Genomic DNA, 21,850 nt, shown 5'->3' on the forward strand with positions numbered 1-21,850 from the left:
CAGTGCTACGGCGTGAAACGTATTGAATCTGCAGGATTCAAGAGCTGCACTTCGGATCTGCTCAAAGAAACGGCGCCAACGCGCTGCAGCCCCCTGGTCGTGACGCGACCCAAGCTGCTGGGCCGATCAAAACAACGCCAAGACCGCGCTTTCAGACTAAAGTCTCCACACACACCGATAACCTTAAATCCAACCAGGAAAACGGCTTGCAGTTCCGGCGTCGCGTCACAAGCGGTGCAACCGTCTGAATGCTCTGTTTCCTGCAGATGGCCAGCGCAGTCACAGGAAACAGGCCTCAAGGGCTCGTGTGTTTAAAAATGCATTGTTATCCTATTTGCTGTCACCAGGCTTGACTCAAGCCTCTGCCAATCAGCCAGCCACCCTGTGCATTTTCCTGCGCAATTTTTTTTTTTTTTTTTTTATTTATTTAATTTTTTTAATTTTGTCGTATAAAAGATGCCAGAGACGCCTCGTCTTTCACGACGGGAGTAATGTGGCCAGTCGACTCTGTCCCTTCGGGCCAACAATGGAAGGCTTCCCAGTCAGTCCTGGATACCGTGCCATTTTGGCATTGCGGGAAGTTGAATTTGCTGATCGCATGAAAAAGGGAGAAATTCTTCCACTCATCTTTCCTCACAATTTCATCTCTATTTTCATCGTCGTTGCAGTGTTACTTGTTCCATGGCCCCGCCATAATGCTTTTCGATTTGCTAGGCACTTTGCTTTTTGCGTGGTTTTATACTTGAATACGTTGACAATTGTCAATTGTCGTACCCTGGGTATGGCAAATAGCTACGGTGTCGGTATGGGCTTTATATGGCATACGATTTGGAGTGCAACTCTACTTGTGTTTAGGGACGTTCAAGGAGAGTTCAAGAGGATAGAGCGGACTCGTGAAGTTCGCGGGAGAAGGTCCAATGGTGTCAATGCTGAGGCAAACGGGCACAAGGACCTACAGTTCTGGGAAAGTGAGATATCCTCGCCTGGGAACGGCGGTCTGTCGAAAACCTCGGGCGAAAAATCAACGAACAGTCTTCAATGCCGAGCAAAATATAGATGGCAATCTTATCCTGAGAAGTTCTCGCATCGCTTCACCTGGGTCCTCGACGTCTCGATGTTTTCTTTTAGAGGAACTGGTTGGAATTGGGGTAACCCGACACTTCCACCCTCCGTGGCGGATCCTCCAACAAAATATGTGCTCATGTCGGTTTTAAAGAAAACATTTATTCACTATCTGCGCCTAGATCTTGTCAAAATCCTCATGGTGAGGGACTCCTATTTCTGGGGGCTTGTTGACTCGCCCCATCCGCCTTTCCTTGCGCCGCTCGGCCACTTCGCTGCCTTTTTCGCCCATATATATCGTCACTTCCTTATATATCTCGGTATTGTCTCGTCGCTTACGACTCTCCACGGTTACCTGTGCATAGCTTACTTACTCTTATCTCTCTTCTACGGCTCCTCTACCCGGATTACCGTCCCAATCGAGGCACCGTGGTTGTACCGTGGGCTCTTTGGTCCATTCTCTAGTGTATTCGACTATGGTTTGGCTGGTGGATGGGGCAAATGGTGGCATCAAATCTTCCGGTATGGCTTTGTGTCGCCAAGTGATTGGATGTTCCAATATCTTCCGCGTTCTCTCCAAAAGAAACCTATCTTTTTGTTCCTACGGGCAATGATTGCCTTTATGCTCAGTGGGCTCATCCACGCCTGTGGAAGCTACACCCAATTTGCACCTACACACCCCCTGTCGGGTCCGTTTCTGTTCTTCATTCTCCAATTTCTGGGAATTGTAGCCCAGGACCTCACATCACATCTCTTGTCGCATCTACCCTTCCCGCTGCCCAAATGGTTGAAACAATGGGGTAATGTTGCGTTCACAATCACCTGGATTTTGTTAACAGGGCCACTTGTTGCCAATGATTTTTCAAGAGGTGGGATTTGGCTATTTGAACCTGTTCCAATTAGTCCACTGCGGGGTTTTGGATTTGGAACCCCCGACGAAGGCTGGTGGTGTTGGCACGGAAAGTGGTTTAGGATGTGGAAAGGAGAGAAGTGGTGGCAGCGCGGAATTCAGATATTATAGACAAAATGTCCTGAGGCGCAAGCAATGTTGCCTCGGACCTTTTTGGCAGATAAAGTTCATTTGGCGATGTGTCATGAGCGCATGCTTATAGAACCATTTTAGTATTATACTTATGCCACGTAATTTAGACGGATTAGATTTTTATTTTAAGTCGTACACATATAACCACCTCGGCCAAACAGAATTGTTCCGCGAGTGCTTTTCGTTAAGGACAAGTCTACTATACAAGTTTCGTAAGCGAGGGTTGCTGACTCGACTCTGATGCTATTGCATAGAGACATCATCATCCTCATCGGTGTCTGGGTCGAGATTAAGTTGCGGAATTTCATCGTCAGACGCCATTTCCTCGTCATCTTTGGTGACAGTGCCCTGCTGCATCGTCGAGCATATCCTACTTTGAAAAGCATTGTGGTCGCGTGTTTGCTCCGGTAGTTCTAATGTCACCTCAGCGCGTGAAAGCGCTGTGCTGGTTAGCGACGATTCCAGAGCGAGTGGCTTATTATCCAATGGCTCCCTTAGAATAGGAGTTTCACTTGACGTATCTTTCTGTTCCGGGGCCTCTATAGATTGCAAAGGAGCGGCCATCGGTGAACTCGTCTCTGTGCGAGGCTTTTTATCTGGAGAAACGATCACAGGCTGTGTTTCTAAGGATGGTGCCGATATTTGAGCTCCGCTGTCGGTTTCATGACCTCGCTTGGTACCCCTGCTCTCAAGATCCGTGTCAATGTCCATTGGCTTAGGGATCGATTCCGTTAGCACACTATTTTCAGCCAGCAAAGTCGATTGTTTGTAAATATCACGGTCCATGGTGCCTAAGTCTTCGCGCTCCATCCTGATGTCTTCTTCTTGGGTCGTGAGTTTTCTTTTCCCAGTACCAGTCATGAGAACCGGCATCCGTGGCCGCAATAATCCTTCAACTTGCAGGTCGTCTATATTACTCCTCGCGAGGAATGGCATGATACTGGCATGACCTCGTTGATTGCTTGTGGGTGGAATAGGATTAAGCACGCTAGCCATCATAAGTTTCACGGCCCCCGTAAGGATCGCAGTTCGATCAATTTCCGCACGTAGGGACAAAGGGATCAAATCTGTCGGAATGCACGTGAGAAAGTTCGCCAACAGCTCGAGGCCAGGGAGTTGAATCTCCTTGGAGTTTGACAGTTTGGGATCTATGGCTTCAGACGCAGCATTCGTGCCCAAGAATGCGTCTGCATTAATTGCAGTTTGGCTTCCTTTGGTCTTAGGTGCCTTTTCGATCAACTGTGTGGGGTTATGTTGGGGTAGTAAATCGGCACATGCGAGTCGTATCGCTGGGGCCAGCAAACCAATTCCTGCTTTTGTAAATGTATACCCAATAATGGGCAATGTAGTTTCTATACACCCGTAGGCGGCTATCCGAACGGCTTTCTTACCGTTTGCCGCGTCGAAGATCCAGAGAGCCTGGTCAAGACAAGTTTGAGCGATCGAAGTACTCCCAGCTCCAATTGTTTTCACGACTGTAGAGAGCAAATTCAATACGGAAACATGGATACTTGGGAGTTCGCTGAATAAACTTTCCCGTTCATCCCGGCTGATTTCGCGGTTGATTAAATTTGATCTATCGTCGTCATTTTCCAAGACGGGAATACTGAGGGAGGCTAGCCGGGCTGTTAGGTCGAGAGTATAACCAATAGGAATGGACACGCTCGAATGTGTATGAGTCGATAGAAACTGTGACAGTAACCGCAACAAGCTAACCAGCCGACCACTGCCTTCTTGAACGCCATCCCAACCCTGAAGCCCGAGTGGATCAGGACCATCATCACCAACTGGGCTATTGTAGTCTCTAGATCTTCCGGGTCTGCGTTTTTCAACATCAACGGATTCCCATTGCTCTATGACTGCCCTGAAAAGATGATCTCCCACGCGATGAGCAGATGATATCGTTGACCGGTATGCTTTGACCCATTCGTCTCCAGACGTATTTTTTGGAGCACAGTGATGGAGAGACACGAACAGGCGTTGAGCCAGATATATAAGGGGTTCAGAAATAAAATCATTGGAGCCGAGGGAACCGATCAGAGGTACGAGCAAATCATGCAGCTGGGCAGAGAAAGGCCGGAATATTGTAGGGTGGTTAGGTAGAAGCTCCAAGAAAGAGCTAAATACTGGAATAATCAGCAGGTTATTCTGCTTCAATTTTCTGCTTCCATCGGATGCTGATTTGACGGATATAAGATTCAGGCACGAAGTTACAAACGACGGCAAACACGGGGTTGTTATTTCCCGTGTCAAAGTCGGATACTGGTGGGTAAGTCGAAAGATTCGAGTCAAGGTAATGAGAGCCAACTTTTTCGAAGATGATGGATCTGGTTTCTACAGGTAAAATTCTCCGTTAGCATTTCCAGACTTGGATGTCATATCCAGGAAAGACTTACAGCCAGGATAGCCAAAAGCGCTCGAACCCAAGGCTCACAGCCACGGAGTATTTCCCATTGACCAGCTTCAATCGCAGCTTTAGCCAATATAATTGCTGTCCACCGGCCTTCAATGCTTCGGTCTTGAAGTAGACTGGTAATTCGAGCTTTTAGCTTAGTTACCAGTAGCGCAGTATCCGGTGCGCCCGCTGCCTTTCTCTGGTGCTCTGGAGTGGACAATATGGCGCTACTTTCTCCTAGGGTCGACGCGAGATACGCTGCCATAGACGGCAGCTCCTCAACTGGGGTTATTGTTAGCCGGTGGGTAGCTGCTCGGAGAGCCATCGTCGAGGCCATTATAGCAAACAAGAACGCTGCCGGGCCTTTTTGTTCTTAGGGCCCAATTTGAGGAGAGCAGGAGTGTCAAGGACGGTGGATATATTTCCTGAGAATAGCTGCAGCCATGGATTGTTTGCGCCTTGGAGATTGGATGAATGAATTTGGTGCGGAAATTATTTATTCAGCTAATTTTCAAGGTTTAGCGCACCCGAAGATCACCACCGTCCACAGCTGCAGCAAGCGTTCTCTGAGGAACAACAAAGATGGCTCGAACATGGACTCATAATGACTCCTTTTAAGAGACCCTCCTTTTACTAATCTCTTCCCTTTGGCCCGAAAATGATTGCTACATTACACTTCCAATCCTGTGTTGTATTATATGAGAAACCATGACGGTGCGTACTCCGTATTCTCACGATCCAACACTCCGTGCAACTCCGGCTCTCCGCCCTTGCTCTAACTATAATTTTCTATAAGAATAGGTCATCACCAAAGCCCGTCGCTATATAGAGCTACTGGATACGGCAAGGTGCAATGGAAATTGGCATGAAGTCCCCGATATCCTTCGAAAGATATCGAAACATGCCCCTACGGAGAAGGGTATTGAGTCCCACCGACCCTAAACATTTGGACTCGGAGGCTAATATCGGATCCCTTCAACGCAGCTCTACTCCTAGTGGCGGAAACCGAGTTGCAAATCGTTAACCATGTGAAGAAGCGATCTGAAAGTACCACTTCTTCCGCTGCGCAGGATTCAGAACACCTCCTCGGACGGATATCCCCTGTGTTATCCGTAATAGAAGAAGGGGCGGATGTCACACAGAATACCTTTCAGGCCCAGGTGTGTCTTAGTTGGCTGCATTGGGAATTATCTGAACCGGAGTCAGCCGCCAGTTATCTGCCTCAGGATCTTCATAATGTCGTCAGTTTGCTCTCGGGAAACGGGGAGGTGTTGTCACCATGGACCGAAGTCTGTATTGTGAAGGCTGGCTATTTGAAAGGTATGAACTCTCCCTACCTGAGAAGTAGGATGGCATACTCATGTAGTTATTGTTAAGGTGCTGCCCTGGAATCATTGTCTGGCGTCGAAGTCGCGGTGGAAGCAATGAAACCCCTAGCCGCCCGAGTTTCCATTCCTACGTCGAATGCCCTGTTAACCCCGCAATATCTGTTCTGGTCCGAGCGTCTTTTAGCAAAGACAGCAGGATGTACTGGGAAGATTGTTACAGCTCAGGGTTCGCAAGTGACGGAATCTACTATCGAGTTCGCATTGCAATCATTTCGTGCGTGGGCATCCCACTGTGAGGTGAAGCAAGGTGACCCGGCGTCAACGACAGATTCTAGTGATGCCTCCGCCAAGTCAGGCCCCAAGGCTTCAACATGGCGCGCATACTACGATCTCCTTTCCCACATCCTACAGAAAAGACTCCCTTATATCCCTTCCTCGGAAGGTCCAAAGCAAGCCCAGCTTGTTTCCGAGTTTAGGCGCGTGGAAACGATATGCGAGAATGCTCTGCTCAGAAACGCGAAATTCCCGAAAGCCAGTTCCTCAAATCATGAGGTTGAACTCTGGGTGGAGCAGGTTGTCCGGAATTGGCAGATCTTGTGCGGTCCGGAATGGCAAGACGCAGATTTCGGGAAAGGTGGACGGGACGCGTTATCTCGTAATGTGCTTGATGTAAGTTGTGCCTCTCGGGCTGATTGCCTGTTTCCTCACTAACAATCATTGATCGCATTTTCAGATCCTTTACCGTGCAGCGACGAAGACGTTCCACTCAACCTTGATATTACGGCGCCTTTTCCAAGTGCACTCGGCATTGGCCGAATTCGACCTTGCTATGAGGGCCCTGGAAACATATATTCACCTTGTTGACACTGCCAAAGCTCGAGCGAAACAAGCTGGTAAACCGACTAAGGAAATTGAAGATGTGAATACCTTCGTCCGTACCTTGTCAGATGGGATCCTATTGGTGTGCTGTTTTGGTACCTACCAGAGAGCCGAAAAGGCTAAGCAGTTAACAAATCTACTCGAACACGCCTTAACAAGTGAAGGCGATGATAAATGCCCCTCTCCACAACTGAACGGCATGAGCTCGCCCAAGAATAATGAATTATTACCGGTGACGCTCGCCGGCGCATACCGAGCTATTGGTATTGGATTGGCAAATTGGTCAAGATGGACTGCGGAAACGGAAACCCGACGTGACTTACAGAATTCAGCCATATCGTCGCTGGAGGCATCTTTGGCGGAGGAATTGGGCCAGGACATGAACCCGGCTTCTATCTTTGCATTGAGTTTGATGCTTGCAGAGACCAGAGATCTAGGTGGTGCAATTGATCGGGTACGACTTGCTCTAAGCTCCGCGGACGTGATGGGGCATGGGCTTCTGAATTCAGATCAAATATCATACACCGGCGAGAGAGACCTCGTTCCGTTATGGCATCTTCTTGCTCTTCTCTTAACCGCGCGCGAAGAGTTCGAAACCGCTAATCATATTTGTGAAGCGGTTCTTGATACGGTGATGGCAGGTGATACCCACGACGGAAAAACACACTCAGGCGAGCAGCACCACGAGAAATATTCCCATCCTTCAACGGATGCCGGCGGCAAGCACAACGACACAGTATTTGAAGATACAGAGCTCCGGAAGAAGGAAAGTATGCTTGAACTGCGAATGACTCAGCTCTCCCTGATTGAGGTTCTGCATGGACCTGAGGCTGCCATTAACCATGCCGAAGAACTGCTAGGACATTTTGGTCGCGTTTTCGCAAACATAGGTTTTTTGGAGCCAGATCAAAAGCAAAAAGCCGAGCATCTTGCCCCTCCGAGAAGTTCAGGTGGGGTTCGCAGTATTCGAGGTAGCCTTTTCGGCCGAAAAAGGGTCCAAAGGGATTTTGATCACGAATCTGGCTTTGGTATGGATGGCAGCTCTCCGCCAAGGGATCGTTCCGTTTCTGATTGTTCGGTGGATGGTTCTAAGCCACCCATTCAAGTAACCGATGAAAACATGATTGGTTTTAAAGAAAGACCACAAACTGCCATGACTAGGTCGAGCTCTTTTCGTCTCAAGGACGGCCGCCAACCACAAAAGTTACACCGGAGGGAAGGTAGTATCGGCAAGGCCATCCGCCATCGAAGCTTGGAAAGACATTCAAAATCACAACTCCATCCACATAAACCACAGCCAGATCCAACGGAAGCCAAGGTTCAGGACGTGTCAACTTCGCCTCCCTATATGCAATCGCCAACCGCCAAGCACAATGGTTCGGTGTCCGCGAGGCAGAGCTTGCCGCCCGTTGCTCACAACACGAAATACACCAAGGAGCCTCCTCCAATTGGCCACCGGCAACAGCCACCTCTTCAGGATATCCGGCTACCGACCGCTGGTCGTCATGGTATTCAAGCGAAAACTTCAACGAGGTTTTCCAAGGATCACATTCAAAGGCAGGCGCTCGGTCTCCTTACTAAAATATGGCTTTTTGTGGCAGGTCTTTATAGGCGCGCTGGTTTATTTGAGGATGCTCTTGGGTCCTGGAATGAGGCTAAGCAGCAGGCGCAACGTGTTGAGGAGCTTGTTGCTAAACAAGAGTCATCCGCAAAAGCGTTTGCCGATCCAGGTTGGGGAGGAGCCAAGTCGTCTGATGAGCTCTGGGCGGATGTCTATGCTGAACGTGGATACATCTCTCAAGCCCAGTCTCAACCCTTTGAAGCTATGGAGCAATTTGAGGAGGCATTAATATACTTTCCAGATCATATCCGAGCGACAGTGGGACTGGCAAATCTCCTACTTGACATATGGGAGCAAAAGCTGCCCACTGAAAAGCCAGAGGTGTCGAGTCTACCTGATGTTTCCAGTCTCTCACTCTCAACCCTGGACGTTTCATTGCATGGAAACGGTATGGCGAAGGGAACATCTAAGCCCGCTCCACCACCATTAGACGATAAGGATTCCCCGGAGTATCTCGACCGCCTTGCTGCGCGAGATCGAGCCTATGGTCTGTTGTCTGCGTTGACAAAGCTGGGAACTGCCTGGGATGATTCCGAGGCATGGTTTGCCCTGGCGAGAGCTTACGAACATTCGGGCCAGATCCAAAAGGCCAAGGACGTCCTTTGGTGGTGTATCGATCTTGAAGACCGGCGACCAGTTCGACATTGGTGGAACGTTGGATCCGGTGGATACGTTCTGTAACAGTGTTTTGCATTCTTCTCGAAAATGATTTTTAAGTTTTCAGTATTAATTACCATCTAGATTATCTATCAGTGCACCTCTGTTTTCATCCGATACCCATGACTGCGGTATGTCTTTATTATGCGTTTGAGAGGCTCCCTTACGGCCTAATTAGCGAGATTTACCTAGTTCGCAATGGAATCACTTGTACAGAGATTGATCAGCTACCTTAAGAGGGCCCATGGCGCGGTTATATACAGTAATTTAATGGAGTATTTCCTGATGGATTGCTGCTTTGCTGTGTTACAAGTGAGCTATATCACAATTTTAAAATCTATCTCGGTTTCGCAACCGGGTCCCAAGCAGAGTACTTTGGTTTGGTCCTAAATATAAATCATCAGTAAAAGCTAAAGTTTCCGAGTGCCACTATCATCGTAGATAGACATACGTCGAATATGTTTTGAATGCGGCGCGGGATAGTGTCAGGTTCGGTCTGTGTTCGGGGGTTTCCCATGTCCGCACGCCTGTCTGCATGATTTTGTCTTCGGTTGGCGGTTTGTTGACCATGTAAGCCAGCCATCCGTGCCTTTAAATAAGGTGAGCCTCCGACTTATCCAAGTAGCGGGGGGAACCAAGACTCGTACCATCCGGGCTCGACATGAGAGGCATCAAGTTCCTTTTGCTTGTAGTCCACCCATCGTGTTCGGACTGGGTTCGCGAAAGGGGAAGCGGAAACAGTTAGCTAGAGCGTCCATTTCTTCTGTGACCCTTGCTCATGGACACATACGTGGTAACTCGGCATTGTTTTCATAGTACTTGTTTCCGTATCGGTCGATGGCGACTAGGGTCCCGGCTTTCGTATCGCCTGCATGGAACAAATTAGATCTGCCAGTCCATTAATCCGGTATAGCACAGTATAATAGAGACATACCCATGTACTATTAATCCAAAACAGCACGGTACGTAAGCGCTCTATCCAATTCGCTCGGTTGGCTCGGATGGGGTTCAACTTCTTCATACCTGCATTTGGTGGCCATATTCCTATTTTCAAACCGTCAGTCAAGTTTCTGAGGATTCGGAGAGAATAGCATACCTTAAATCCTATTCTCCAGAGGTTCCGGAGTGTACGAGTGATTGTCGACATCTTTGCGGCGAAAGGTGCCCTGAATTGACTGCGAGTGACTTTGCAATCGTTGATGTCGGCGTCGGTGATGAGCGAAGTACTTACAAGTCTCGAAAGAGTTTAGCGCAGGCCGATCGGAGATCTGATAAGATAAGAGCAATAAAATTGACGAGCAAGCTTCCGGCATTATCAAGACATGGACGGAATCAATTGAAGAAATAGAGACACGGGTCTAGCCAATTGATAGTTCCCTTGCACTCAATGCTTGCGCCCAGCTCCTAGGAATACCATGTTTAGTCGCATTGGAGGCCGATGCCTCCCATGCTGTCGCCGGCGAGCTCTCCAGGTCTCCGTCCGAGTCCGCAAATTCACATCCAACCCAGGTGCCGCCGCTGCTGCTTCTGCGAATCATGCTGCTTCTACATCCCCTCTCGGTGCTTTAACAGTTGAATTGGATCGAATTTCTCCGCGGTTCGAAATTCACGCGTCGCATATCAGGATTATCGAGTCTCCAGAGTCATTCTACAAAACCCTCAAGGTCTGTATTTACAGAGCCTTCACGAAAGCTTGCTCTTTTTGCTAATGCTAATTTGCCTTAAGCATAAAATAAGACATGCGAAACGTCGAATCTACCTCTCTACTCTCTACATTGGCAAAACCGAACATGAACTCATAACTGTGATTAGCGAAAGTCTACGCCAAAACCCTGATCTTACAGTTTCCATCCTCACCGACTGCCTAAGAGGCACCCGCGAATCGCCCAATCCATCATGCGCTTCCCTCCTAGCTTCGCTAGTAGCCGAACATGGGCCTGATCGAGTTGAAATTAGAATGTTTCATACCCCCAATTTGATCGGCTTGAGAAAACGATACGTCCCAAGAAGAATTAATGAAGGATGGGGACTACAGCACATGAAACTATACGGCATTGATGATGAAATAATACTTTCTGGGTGTGAGACCTCTATCCTAAACGGCTTTTATTATGGTGGTATGCTAACGCCCCATTCGCAATTAGAGCAAACCTCTCCAGCGACTACTTCACAAACCGCCTGGATAGATATCATCTTTTCAGCTCGAAACAATTGTCTGATTATTATGGCCGTATACATACGGCTATTTGCAACTTGAGCTTTCTCGTAATTCCCAGTGAAAAGCAGAAATCCGGCTACACCTTGGAATGGCCATCGGGAAATACAGGCCCGTCTCCCCTGGAGCGCCCGGAGGACTTTATTTCCAGCGCTTCAGCAATACTTCCGAAATTGATAACCCCAACTACTTCCACACTTTCAGTCTCTTCGTTTTCGGAAGATAAGACCTACGTATATCCAGTCGCGCAGTTCACTCCTCTTCTGAAGCCAGACGAATCAACAGAGTTTCCCGCCGTCATCAGCATTCTTGGTGCTCTTTCTACCAACCCTGCGTTAGAAAACTCCAAGTGGCTTTTCACGGCTGGGTATTTTAACATCCACCCTGCTTTGTCCTCTCTTCTTATCGCCAGCACATCATATTCCACATCCCCACATACACAGGGCGTCGTGCTCACAGCCTCGCCTTGGGCCAATGGCTTCTATGGTTCTCCTGGCGTCTCAGGCATGTTGCCAGCAGGATACACGTACCTCTCAGCCCGATTTCTTGATCGTGTTGCAGAAGCACAAAAGACAAATTCAATCCAGTTAAAGGAATGGCGGCGCGGCACTGTAGGTGAACCGGGTGGCTGGACCTACCACGCAAAAGGCCTTTGGATCACGCTTCCAAACGAGAAAACTCCTAGCTTGACGTTTGTGGGAAGCAGCAACTATACGAAACGCAGCTACAGTCTTGATCTGGAGGTTGGCGCAGTGGTGGTGACGACGAATGAACAGTTGAAGCAAAGACTGGGAGAGGAGGCGGCGTGGCTTCAAGAGGATGCCAAGGCGGTATCCAGAGAGGATTTTAGAAAAGTAGAGAGACGTGTCGGGTGGCATGTGAGATTGGCAATGTGGATTGTTAACATTGTTGGTGGAGCGATGTGACACATCAGCACTAGACAAAGCGACAAATAATCAAAATAGTATGTACTCTACTATTGTAATATATCACCATTTTAAAGTGGAAGGACACAGGAATTATGCAGGAATTTATTGGTGAATCAAATTTGCGGGTGACTTCGCCCATTCGCCGCTATGCAAAATCTGGTATAAAATGCTCATCGAAAATACTTTTTCAACCATCGACATGTAGAAACGGCACTTCAAGAATTATCGCAAGGACATCTCAAACCCTCCCTGAAACCTTCGCAGGTCCAAGTCCTTGCCGAATTTCATCTAACATTCTCATGCCCGCGACTTCATTGCCATTCTTTCCTCTCTTTCCCTTTGCCCCTTTTCTTTTCGCTTGCTTTCCGCGATCCTGCCACCCGCCCAGGAACTCGTCCATCACTGAATCGAAATCTTCCCTCATCGGAACATTGCCGCTCTGCGAAACCATGCTCGGTGTCTGCGAATACTTGGACATACCACTCATGATAGACACGTCATCCGCCATACTCGAGCCTTCATATTCCTCGCCTTCATCCAACGCATATAAAGCCTCCACCCTCTCGAAGCGATCGTCCAGGAGGCGAAGACCTTCAGTACGGGCAAGAGAGGATGAAGTCATGGAGTATGCGGATGGGTTAGTAAGTGCGCCTTTGCGCTTCTTTTTCCGAATGGGCGTTCCGCCAACTGTGAACAAAGTCGAGGCTGTGGTACGAAGCTCGGAAGCATTTTCTGAAGCATCAGTTGGCGAAGGTCTGGATTTCATATCCTTTTTGTATTTCGCGAAATTCTTAAGCCAATCTCCATCATCATTCGTGGCGTCCGGAATAGGTGCGTCGTGCGAAGGGAGCTCAGACTCCGTTTGAGAAGTGGTATATGCTTTCGAGTCGTCCTTCTTGTGTGATGTCGAGGATGACATCGGTTGGACCGGTGCCTTTTCTGTAGCATCTGAGTCCCATCCTTCATCATCATCTTCAATATACGTATCCCTCCACTCGTCCGGGTCGACCTCTGCATCGATTCCACCTTCCACAAGGGCATCAAATACATCCTCTTCACCTTCCTCGTCTACAAACGCCTCATCTTCAAGAGCCTCTAGAACCTCTCTTAACCTTGGATCCATATCTGGTTGAAATCCGGCTATCGCATCGGGAACATCTTGTTGATCCTGATAGGTGGGTTTTCTAACGTACGATGAAGCCGTTGACAGCATGTCATCTCCACCATAGGTCGAAGAGGCGTCCCTCAGAGAAAGTCCATCGAAATCGCCTTCAAGGCCACTCTCTGCTAGTGCATCTTCCAGCTTCTTCATTTTGCCTTTGCCCTTCCTGGCTGAAGCTTCGATAAAATGTGCCTCCCCACCTCCCTTGCCCAATTCCCGAAGGTGCTGCATGTAATCATACTCGGAATCATCGTAGAAGATACCGTAGTTCGCCGCCTCTCCTTCGTTTTTACGGGCTCCAGACTGGGCAAACTCCCTCTCCAAATCGCCCAAATGTCTTGTAGCTCTTGGACCGTTGGGTGGGTGGGATGGTCCGGAGACCTGGTGAAGAACCCGGTCATCCGCCTCAGGGTCGTGGATCAAAGGATCATTCTGGGATCTGTGAAAAAGCTGGTATGTTGTCGCGGTCTTCTTGTCTCTACAGGAAGCAACGGCTTTATCAGTGCATATTCACAGGAAATGAAAGGTGAGCGTAAACCAACATCCATCCTCGCTTCGGAGGCATCTTGGCTAGGAATTACGGGCACAAGTTTCTCTTAATGAAGTGGGTCCACAATAATAAATAATCTTGAAAGAAATGTCTGCATATGCTCTCCTTGTCTGCTCTTCCTCTGCGACTTTTTCGTTCCCAGAACTAATATCTGAGAAATTATCGTGTTATCGTGTGGAGATCACGTGAATTTAAGGTTATCGATAAGCCGATTGATAAGATCAGGTCAACCACCACAAAGCGTAAGTATGAAGTACTTATATATATCTAACCCACCAAGCGATTCAACCAAGGATATGCCCAGTGTTAAAGCAAAACAAGTTACAACCAAAACTCCATCTATGCGTGGGCAAGAAAGAAAGGTTTAACATCCACGTAACATCAAGCAAGGTGCATATATCATTAGGGAATAGTTTAACTCAAAAATCATCGGCATCTTTGGTATTGCCTTTCGCTTTTGCTTTCCTTTTTCCTCCTTTGAAGTGTTTCTTGCCAGAGGTCTGTACCTCTGAGACATCAACTCCCTTCTCCAGTGCTATCATCGTTCTTACCTTCCGTCCGGAAAGCTCCTTATGCCTCTGCTTGGCCCCCTGCTCGGTGTATACGTGATTGAACGGCATCTTGAGGTGACCGGCAGAACCACTCCCACCAGCGGTAAAAAATCCAGCATCAACGTTTCGGGACCGAGCGCCCTCAAATGGTGGCTGGGCTGAAGAGAGCGACATGACATCTGAATTCGTATCCACGTCGTTGCTGTCCGTAAACCCAGACACAGATGCGCTGGAAGATTGGTTAAGCAATGCTGCTTGTCTTTTAGGAGGAAGGTGCGCAAGGTCATATAAACCTTGATTGAACTGCGTCGGATCTAAAGGCACACTGTCTGCAATTGGCGGAGGAGGGTGGCAATAGAGCAGCTTTCCATTTACGTAATCTTTTAGAATATACCTAGCTGCGCGAGACTCATCAGGTTGCCCTTGCCCGGTAGTTGCAAAGCCCCTTGCGCGCGCATATCCTCGGAGAACTTCAGAAGAAGTTGGGATTCCTGTTCCTCCTTCTTCGATGGGGCGTGTGTGGATCTTCATGCCATATATAGCTTCGAGAAAGTGTTTTGGGATCCTCTGAGCAACGAGTCCTGCTGGGCCAGTATACTCTCTCAGTTGGTCGATGGGCAGAACGCCATTGATAACAAGCTCGGCCTTGGTGGTGGCAAAGTTTGGAAACACGAGACCAGGACAATCACATAGGACAAGAGTAGGGGAGAGGTGAAGGGTCTGAAAATGCTTTGTTTTGCCTGGGGTTGCTGACACAGAGACCTTCTTTGCCCCGAGTAAAGCGTTGATTGTGCTTGACTTCCCGACGTTCGGATACCCAACAAGCCCAATGGTGGTGACCTTCTTTGAGGATTCAGAGCCGTCAATTTGAGGGTCAGGGGTAGGTGCGGCTTCAAGGAACAAGGATTCGAGTTCGTCAACTGAGAGAATCCGAATTCTCGACTCACTCGGATCAGCCGGCAGAGGAATGCCACCGCTTTCGTCGGTTTCGGAATCGTCATCTTCAGAATTTCCCTCGGAATCGTCTAGAGCGGCCTTACTCGTACGCTTCACTAAATTAGCAATTACCGAAGCGTCGTCTTCCACCTCTTCGTCTAACTTCGCTTCATTTTGCTCTTTCGCTAATGCTGCTGAGAAGAATTTGTAGCTGATGCCCTGGGACTCAAAAAAGTCCGCCCAAAGTTCCCTTTGGTGTGGCGTCATCATATCCGCTTTATTGACTAACAGTAAATTTCTCTTCTTTGGGTCAACTTCCTTCACATATTTTTCCAAGTCTTCTGATCGGAAGAGTAGAGGGTTGCGGGCATCGACAATCTGTACGATCAAATCCGATCGCTCAATGACTCTCCATAATTGCCTCCATACCTCGATGTTTCGCTCGAAAGGCGTCATCAAAAGATCTTGATTTTCCTGCAACTCAGCCAGGCCTCTCCTCCATTCAATAAAATTTTCTCTTTCCATTATATCTAGTTGCTGTCGTGTTGTTTTCGAGTTCCATTTCGGTCGTCGCGGCACCGTCAGCCGATTTTTATTCCGCTGATGCTTGCTTACAGCTGTTCTTTCATCTGCAGCGGAAAGCAGGTAGGGATTTTTCTGGTCGGGGTGGATAATCTTGACGTTATTCATCTTCTCAGCAGTGAAATCCGTTCCTGCAAGCTCCGCCGTGCTGAGGAATTCATCTAGTGCAGCCTGCTCCGTAATGCTTCGCATTTTAACCCATGATGCTTCTTCTGTGGGATTCGTGATGTATGTTTCTCCTCCCGGGCCCGTTCGTCGAATTGCAGCAGCGTTGTATGAGACCTTTTTCCGATCTGAAGCTTTGCCTTTGCCGAAACGGTCATTCATCAGGCTGTTCCCCAGCCCAACGGCATTTCTGGATTTTGGGAGCACCATGATGATCACGTTAAGCTCTCCAGGCAATCTCTCTCGTCTTTGGGTGCTCTGCTATGAAACAGACGAGATTTGAAGTCCCAAGCACAAGGCGAATATTTCGCCCTTATCCCACTTTGCTTATTAATACCAGTGGAGCCTCTTATCTTATCGGTTTTTAGCGCCGAGTTTAATTTATCAACATTCAACTACCGACGGCTTCATGCAGCTTTGCTTGAGAACCAACGACGATCCGTTGTTTGAAATCCAACTTTGAACTTGCCACTTGTGATTTCACCCGGTGGATTGAAGCCCTAACTTATTATCACACCAGTACGGAGTACCTACTCCGTACACCTATTCCCAAAAAGACCAAATCCCATACCAAGACAAGGAGACTCAGCTAGGCAGGCTTCGTTAAAGAAGCAAAGAAATAGGGAATATGGCCTAGTTGCGAATTTTTAACCACTTAGGGTAAACAATCCTTCTATTTCTTTCTCCCAAATTTGATCCTCGTCAACCCTCAAGATTCGACATGGCCAAACGCTCACGTAAGGACTCTGCACCTGAGCCATCCGAGCTCGCGCCTACTTTTGCAATCGAGTCGGAACCTTTGGCTCTCGCCAGCCATTTGCCTCAACGCAAGCATGTGCACTTGGATGCGTCCGTGCAATCTCCAGAATTGATACGCTGTGCTTTCCCTCCACACCGGAAGCCCGTATCTTTTTCGACGTATGAAGAATATGAGATTCACTACAAGCAGTCTCATGTCAATCGGTGTTCGGAATGTGGAAAGAACTTCCCGTCCGAGTTGTTTCTTGCTCGCCATATTGAAGAGAATCATGATCCGCTTACTGCTGCGAGAAGAGAGCGGGGAGAGAAAACGGTGATGCTTTTTATCCTTTTTCACTTAGTTCCTCTAATGTGGAGATCCTCGCATGACTATGAGTTACTGACTAGTTTTATTGTGCAGTTCGGTTGTTTTGTGGAAGGCTGCGAACGGAGATGCTCTACACCTCAGAAGCGGAGAATGCATTTGATAGACAAGCACTCCTTCCCGAGAGTGAGTGCAATTTCTACGGCATCTCTTAATGAGAAACACCGTCAACTGTTTCGCTAACTATCACGGCACAGACCTATAATTTTTACATCATAAACGACGGTATAGATAAGCATAAATCACTTCTCAAGTCCAGTTTGCCACAACATAGACGAGTCTCGATACCGGCGTCTACGCAGCATGAAGCCCCTCGACGAAGGCTTCAGCCGTTCGAATCTATGAAAACCTCCACTCAGGCCACCCCAGCTCCCGCTGAACCTCCATACGTTCAGGTACCCAATAGCAAAACACCGAATCCCTTTACGTCAAACCATACATCGCCTAGGGATCAAAGTGAAACCGTACATATATGTACCTCCGACCATGATGTTACTGAACTCACAAACTCAATGTCAGCGCTAAAATTTATCCCGACAAGCGTTCTACTACGGCAAGATAGGGAAAAATCAAGTGCATCTTCGACAACGACCTGAAGACCACGATTATTCCTTTGGGATTCGTTTTGGGATTCTCGCTCAAAACACTACCTAAAGGGAGAGTTGAAATATTGAAATTGAATTATTCACTACTTGGGATACAAACATCAATGGGAAGTCTGCTCTCGCTAGGTTAAATAGTACGAATACTTTGTCAACTGTCCTACACAAGTGAACCAAATATCGTACTATCGAGAACATAAACGAATTCCCAGGCTATATCCATCTATGGAACCTCGAAGATTTCCTCTCCATATTGACCAGAACGACATACCAAAACGGGTTATAAAGATTTTGTGTACAAAAATAAACGCCAAAACACAACGGATATCATGAATTACCCAAGCCATGAATATCAAGTATAACTTACGCGTGACTCGCTTTAATGTATAAGGCTAAGTGGAAAGCACTTCTGACTTGTCTTCTATAAAGAGATGCTCTATGCGGGAAGAAAATCGGATCAGGAAAGCGGCCCCATTTCCAACAAATCAGCATAAATCTCCAAACTCGAACCAATCAAGTCAACAATCGGCCAGCTTGTATTCCCCTTGAAAGTTCTAGACCAGACGCGTACGACGGTGAGACTCAATTGCTTGACCTTTACCGGATCATTTAAAAAGTCCAACTCAGACGTGGCCTCCATTTCGACAGACATGTCCGTCTCGTCCATCATACTTTTGACCCAAAGCACTAGTTTCCTCTCGTGGTCCGAAAGCGGCTGCTCCGACTGCGTTGCGGGAATAGAAAGAAGCCATCGACTTAGCAAAAAAGCACATTCAAGGCTACATATAGAATGCTGGATACTCCAAAAGAACGAATGTGTTTTAGCGACGAAGTTTATGCCCAAGCGAACCGGGATTGAGAGCGCGTGAGCGGAATGTAGCAGCGCCATTATGAGCCGAGGATGGCGGCCAACCGGCGGGGAGTTTTTCAGTGCCTGAGCTATCTGCAACGGATCTTGGGTTACAAGACGGCGGCAAGGCCCGAGATTCACGTGAAGCCTAATATATGCTAATCCAAGAAGGGCGGTGGAGGTGAATGCAATCGGGCCAGCAGGATTTTGAGGATCGATGCTTGACTCAGGAGTTCGTCTCCACCCGGCTTTCCACGCACTTAGCGAAGCTTCTAAAACGCCAAGATCTTCTGGTCTGATGCTCGTTCCCGGCATCAGAGGCGCCGACAAGCATAATTGTCTTGCGAAAAATATCTGTTGGATAATGGCATGGATCAAGACATAATTCCCTAATGGCGAAATTGGGGTATAACCATTCGATTGAGGCGACTTGATAAAGAGCCTTGCAAATGCCTCCTGGAATGATATTTCGGTGCCAGCCCGAGAGCGGTGCAGCCGGCGCCAGTGAGAAGCCGTGGCTGCTTTCCATTCATCAGCCGGCGATGGCATGATGAGCTTCAATTCGGAGTTCAAGATTAACGGCGGAATATTATACATTATAGAATGAAGGTTGAAGAAGCAATAGACAATTAGTTTGGTTCGACGATCCGCTTCTTGACGAGCCCAGTCTTCCCAAGGCGCCGTTTCAGGAAGAGGACCAAGGTCGGTAAGTCCATGGTCGCGAACAAGTCGAGCAAGCGTGCTTTGCAAAGCTAGAATCTCTCTTAACAATTCCGGGTGGCGCTCCCACGAAGCAAAGACTGTAAGAAGCAGAAACGTGCGTATGATTTCCATCTGTGCCTCGGAATCCTCGCCGGGATGTACCACATTATCTGTCATTGGGATGAATGGTGGCTGAAAAGGACTGGTGCTTGGGTTAGATATGGAAGAAGACCCGCGGGACGTGTGCACGGCAGAATTCGACGTCGGAGTGACAAACCATTGAGGTGGGAGTTTTCTAATATCGCGACGTCTGATTCGCTCCAGGAGAATTGCTTTTGCAGCATGGAAGAGCTCGATACCGCGGGTATTTTCAAAGCGATAATGTGAGCCTGCTGCTGCCAGAGCAAGGCTGAGTTCTGGAGGAGAACGTGAAATCGAAAGTGTGGGGATATGCATAAATGGAAGATGCTCGTTGAGTCCATTAACATAACCGGCAAAATATCGAGACAAGGCATGCCTTGAAGGGGGTGTAAAGCCTTTTGGGAGGACATGAGAGAAGTCCTCTAATCGGGACACCAAAAGCTGGCGGTCTTGCGTTGACACATCCCAGGGCGCCCTCGTGGATAGCTCTTCAGGAAGGCCTCCTCGTTCTTCTGGCTCCTGTGGTTCAGGTTGCAAAGAAGGTAGTCGCGATCCAAAATTTGAAAATGATGTCGCCTCCTCAGTGTTGTGACGGTGCTCTACCCCAAGGTCCCTATTAAATCTCGGTGGACTAGCAGGCTGTAAGGGTATCACCGGCGGTTGCAGAAGTGGCTCCGCTTCAACTGCTGTGAACATTCCAGAATCCCAGTCTGAGGCCAAACCGACGCTTTCCAGGAACGTTGTGAAGTCCTGAACAGGGTCGCCTAAGTCTGCCAAGTCAAGAATGGAAGGTTCAACGCCATAATTATCTGTCATTGGCCTATCATGCGCATTCGATGCTGGTTTTCGAACCTGGACCATTTGCTCTTGCTGACCCTCGAGTGCGACATGGCTAGCAGCATGAGAGAGTAAATTCAGATCGTATCCCCACGACGGATTATATTGAGATTGATCTATTATCTGCGGAGTGGCTTCTGGTATATCCGATCGAGACACCGCAGGAGGTTGGATGTTCAAACGATCCGACAGGTCTAGAAGGCGGTGGTCATGGGAAGGGGCCGGGGGCGGTCCCGCAGATAGAGGGGCGGAAGCAGGCGTCGCAGGGATCTCAATTGCGGTTGCGGCGGGCCGGCTCTGGCCCCTGGCAGCTGCAGCTTCGGCCGGATGAACCAAGCGTTCGTGGCGCACCAGGAGGTCACTGGAGGACAATATGAGCTCTCATCCAAGCGAAAGAAGCTGCCGACAAACCTTCTAGCAAAGCTCTTGGAGCATATTTCACAGGAAAAGGGCTTTTCCTTTGTATCTACAGTTGGGGAGCAGGTCAGCTTATAGTCGCGGAACAATATTGCATGAGCTATCAGGTTTGGGGTGAAACGGGTAACTCAACGTGTGCGGAGATGTCGTTGGAGATGTTCCAGGCGCGCAAACGGCCTGCTGCAGTATTCGCAAGTCAGATTTTTGCGATTGGCCGTTGTACGTTTCTTCTTAACTTTCCCCGAAGCGGTGCGAGTCTCGTCCATTTTCTTATCTCGATTTGCTGAATCCTTCTCCCCAGCTTCCCCTGCAGTTGAGCGGAGAAGCTGCGATAAAGGTGAGGGGTTGGGGCGGAGTCCACGCGCCACTGTCACGTGCTCGGCCGTCCTTGGGGCGTCGAAGTGCGGGGAATCAACGCAGCCGCCGCCGCCCAGACAGCACAGGAACGGCGCTCTGCTCTTTTGGCTGGTGGTCTGGAAAATCAATCGAAGGTGTCCATGTCCACCGTCGGTGATCCAGGCACGGAAGGCTACCATGTTTCCCGACTCTTGGAATGACCTTTTGATCCCTGGAGAATCAAGTTTCTATTTTTAATAAAGGTTCCCTCAAAACCCCACTTCTCCGTTCCCTTACTCTTTTTGCTCTGAGAGCTTATGTCTCTTAAAAAGGCATCCAAATCCCGTAGCGCGCACCCGGTGAATTGTGTCATCTAATAGAGGTCTCTCAAAGGCTTCGTTGAGAATTACTCTGTACTGTATTTTGGGGCATGTCCCTGTGTCGTTCTGCATTTCACAATACCGCAAATAGCCACGGAGCTTGAGTCAATTCTTTTGCTGTACTTCGCTGCTCTAGCCTCTACTTGATTGTTCTCTTGATACTTCTCAATTGGTGTAAAATTTGGCTCTTTGAGACCCGCCCCGCGCATGGACAGCATCGACAAGAATATGCAACCTTACGGCTTATTGCAGTATTTGCTGCTGTTATCAAAAAAGTTGCCCATCGCCTTTTTTTCGAAGACTATCCTTTAGGCAAGACCTCAAGCAAGGTGGCGATATACGCGAGATGCTTTTTGTCGCCGTACCTACCATCAAGACAAGGTACCAG

The 21,850-nt window shown here is 48.4% G+C and overlaps 9 protein-coding genes across 9 annotated transcripts; 4 read left to right on the plus strand and 5 right to left on the minus strand.

Annotated features, from left to right (window-relative positions):
• Positions 1–526: 526 nt before the first annotated feature.
• CIMG_11651 (uncharacterized protein) lies at positions 527–2,083 on the plus strand (the record flags this gene model as incomplete). Its single annotated transcript, XM_012358630.1, has 1 exon — positions 527–2,083. One exon carries the CDS (start codon positions 527–529, stop codon positions 2,081–2,083), a length of 1,557 nt encoding a protein of 518 aa, XP_012214053.1.
• Positions 742–4,876, minus strand: CIMG_06006 (uncharacterized protein). The gene is made up of 2 exons (XM_001242109.2): positions 4,501–4,876; positions 742–4,438 (listed from the first exon to the last, which is right to left on the minus strand). Exons 1-2 carry the CDS (start codon positions 4,834–4,836, stop codon positions 2,348–2,350), a joined length of 2,427 nt encoding a protein of 808 aa, XP_001242110.1. The 5' UTR covers positions 4,837–4,876; the 3' UTR covers positions 742–2,347.
• Positions 4,877–5,084: 208 nt separating this feature from the next.
• On the plus strand, positions 5,085–9,008 carry CIMG_06007 (filamentation protein; the record flags this gene model as incomplete). The annotated part of the gene is made up of 5 exons (XM_001242110.2): positions 5,085–5,213; positions 5,301–5,418; positions 5,484–5,819; positions 5,877–6,496; positions 6,561–9,008. Exons 1-5 carry the CDS (start codon positions 5,208–5,210, stop codon positions 9,006–9,008), a joined length of 3,528 nt encoding a protein of 1,175 aa, XP_001242111.1. The 5' UTR covers positions 5,085–5,207.
• On the minus strand, positions 7,972–10,164 carry CIMG_11652 (NADH-ubiquinone oxidoreductase subunit). Its single transcript, XM_012358631.1, has 7 exons — positions 10,081–10,164; positions 10,008–10,028; positions 9,919–9,925; positions 9,775–9,852; positions 9,632–9,695; positions 9,436–9,573; positions 7,972–9,370 (listed from the first exon to the last, which is right to left on the minus strand). Exons 1-7 carry the CDS (start codon positions 10,129–10,131, stop codon positions 9,322–9,324), a joined length of 408 nt encoding a protein of 135 aa, XP_012214054.1. The 5' UTR covers positions 10,132–10,164; the 3' UTR covers positions 7,972–9,321.
• Positions 10,165–10,331: 167 nt separating this feature from the next.
• Positions 10,332–13,562, plus strand: CIMG_06008 (CDP-diacylglycerol-glycerol-3-phosphate 3-phosphatidyltransferase). Its single transcript, XM_001242111.2, has 3 exons — positions 10,332–10,648; positions 10,711–11,063; positions 11,129–13,562. The coding sequence occupies exons 1-3, from the start codon at positions 10,400–10,402 to the stop codon at positions 12,123–12,125; spliced, it is 1,599 nt and encodes a 532-aa protein (XP_001242112.2). The 5' UTR covers positions 10,332–10,399; the 3' UTR covers positions 12,126–13,562.
• On the minus strand, positions 11,268–13,946 carry CIMG_06009 (low-temperature viability protein ltv1). Its single transcript, XM_001242112.2, has 2 exons — positions 13,833–13,946; positions 11,268–13,768 (listed from the first exon to the last, which is right to left on the minus strand). The coding sequence occupies exons 1-2, from the start codon at positions 13,853–13,855 to the stop codon at positions 12,367–12,369; spliced, it is 1,425 nt and encodes a 474-aa protein (XP_001242113.1). The 5' UTR covers positions 13,856–13,946; the 3' UTR covers positions 11,268–12,366.
• A 137-nt stretch (positions 13,947–14,083) lies between these two features.
• CIMG_06010 (ribosome biogenesis GTPase Lsg1) lies at positions 14,084–16,359 on the minus strand. The gene has a single exon (XM_001242113.2). It carries the CDS (start codon positions 16,282–16,284, stop codon positions 14,260–14,262), a length of 2,025 nt encoding a protein of 674 aa, XP_001242114.1. The 5' UTR covers positions 16,285–16,359; the 3' UTR covers positions 14,084–14,259.
• A 166-nt stretch (positions 16,360–16,525) lies between these two features.
• Positions 16,526–18,331, plus strand: CIMG_06011 (C2H2 type zinc finger domain-containing protein). The gene is made up of 4 exons (XM_001242114.2): positions 16,526–17,146; positions 17,234–17,323; positions 17,395–18,155; positions 18,229–18,331. The coding sequence occupies exons 1-3, from the start codon at positions 16,796–16,798 to the stop codon at positions 17,791–17,793; spliced, it is 840 nt and encodes a 279-aa protein (XP_001242115.2). The 5' UTR covers positions 16,526–16,795; the 3' UTR covers positions 17,794–18,155; positions 18,229–18,331.
• CIMG_06012 (C2H2 transcription factor) lies at positions 17,516–21,514 on the minus strand. The gene is made up of 3 exons (XM_001242115.2): positions 20,880–21,514; positions 20,741–20,795; positions 17,516–20,690 (listed from the first exon to the last, which is right to left on the minus strand). The coding sequence occupies exons 1-3, from the start codon at positions 21,280–21,282 to the stop codon at positions 18,257–18,259; spliced, it is 2,892 nt and encodes a 963-aa protein (XP_001242116.2). The 5' UTR covers positions 21,283–21,514; the 3' UTR covers positions 17,516–18,256.
• Between the last annotated feature and the right edge of the window lie 336 nt (positions 21,515–21,850).

Source organism: Coccidioides immitis, assembly GCF_000149335.2.
Source record: "Coccidioides immitis RS genomic scaffold supercont3.2, whole genome shotgun sequence".
In the NCBI taxonomy this organism is placed as follows: Eukaryota; Fungi; Ascomycota; class Eurotiomycetes; order Onygenales; family Onygenaceae; genus Coccidioides; species Coccidioides immitis.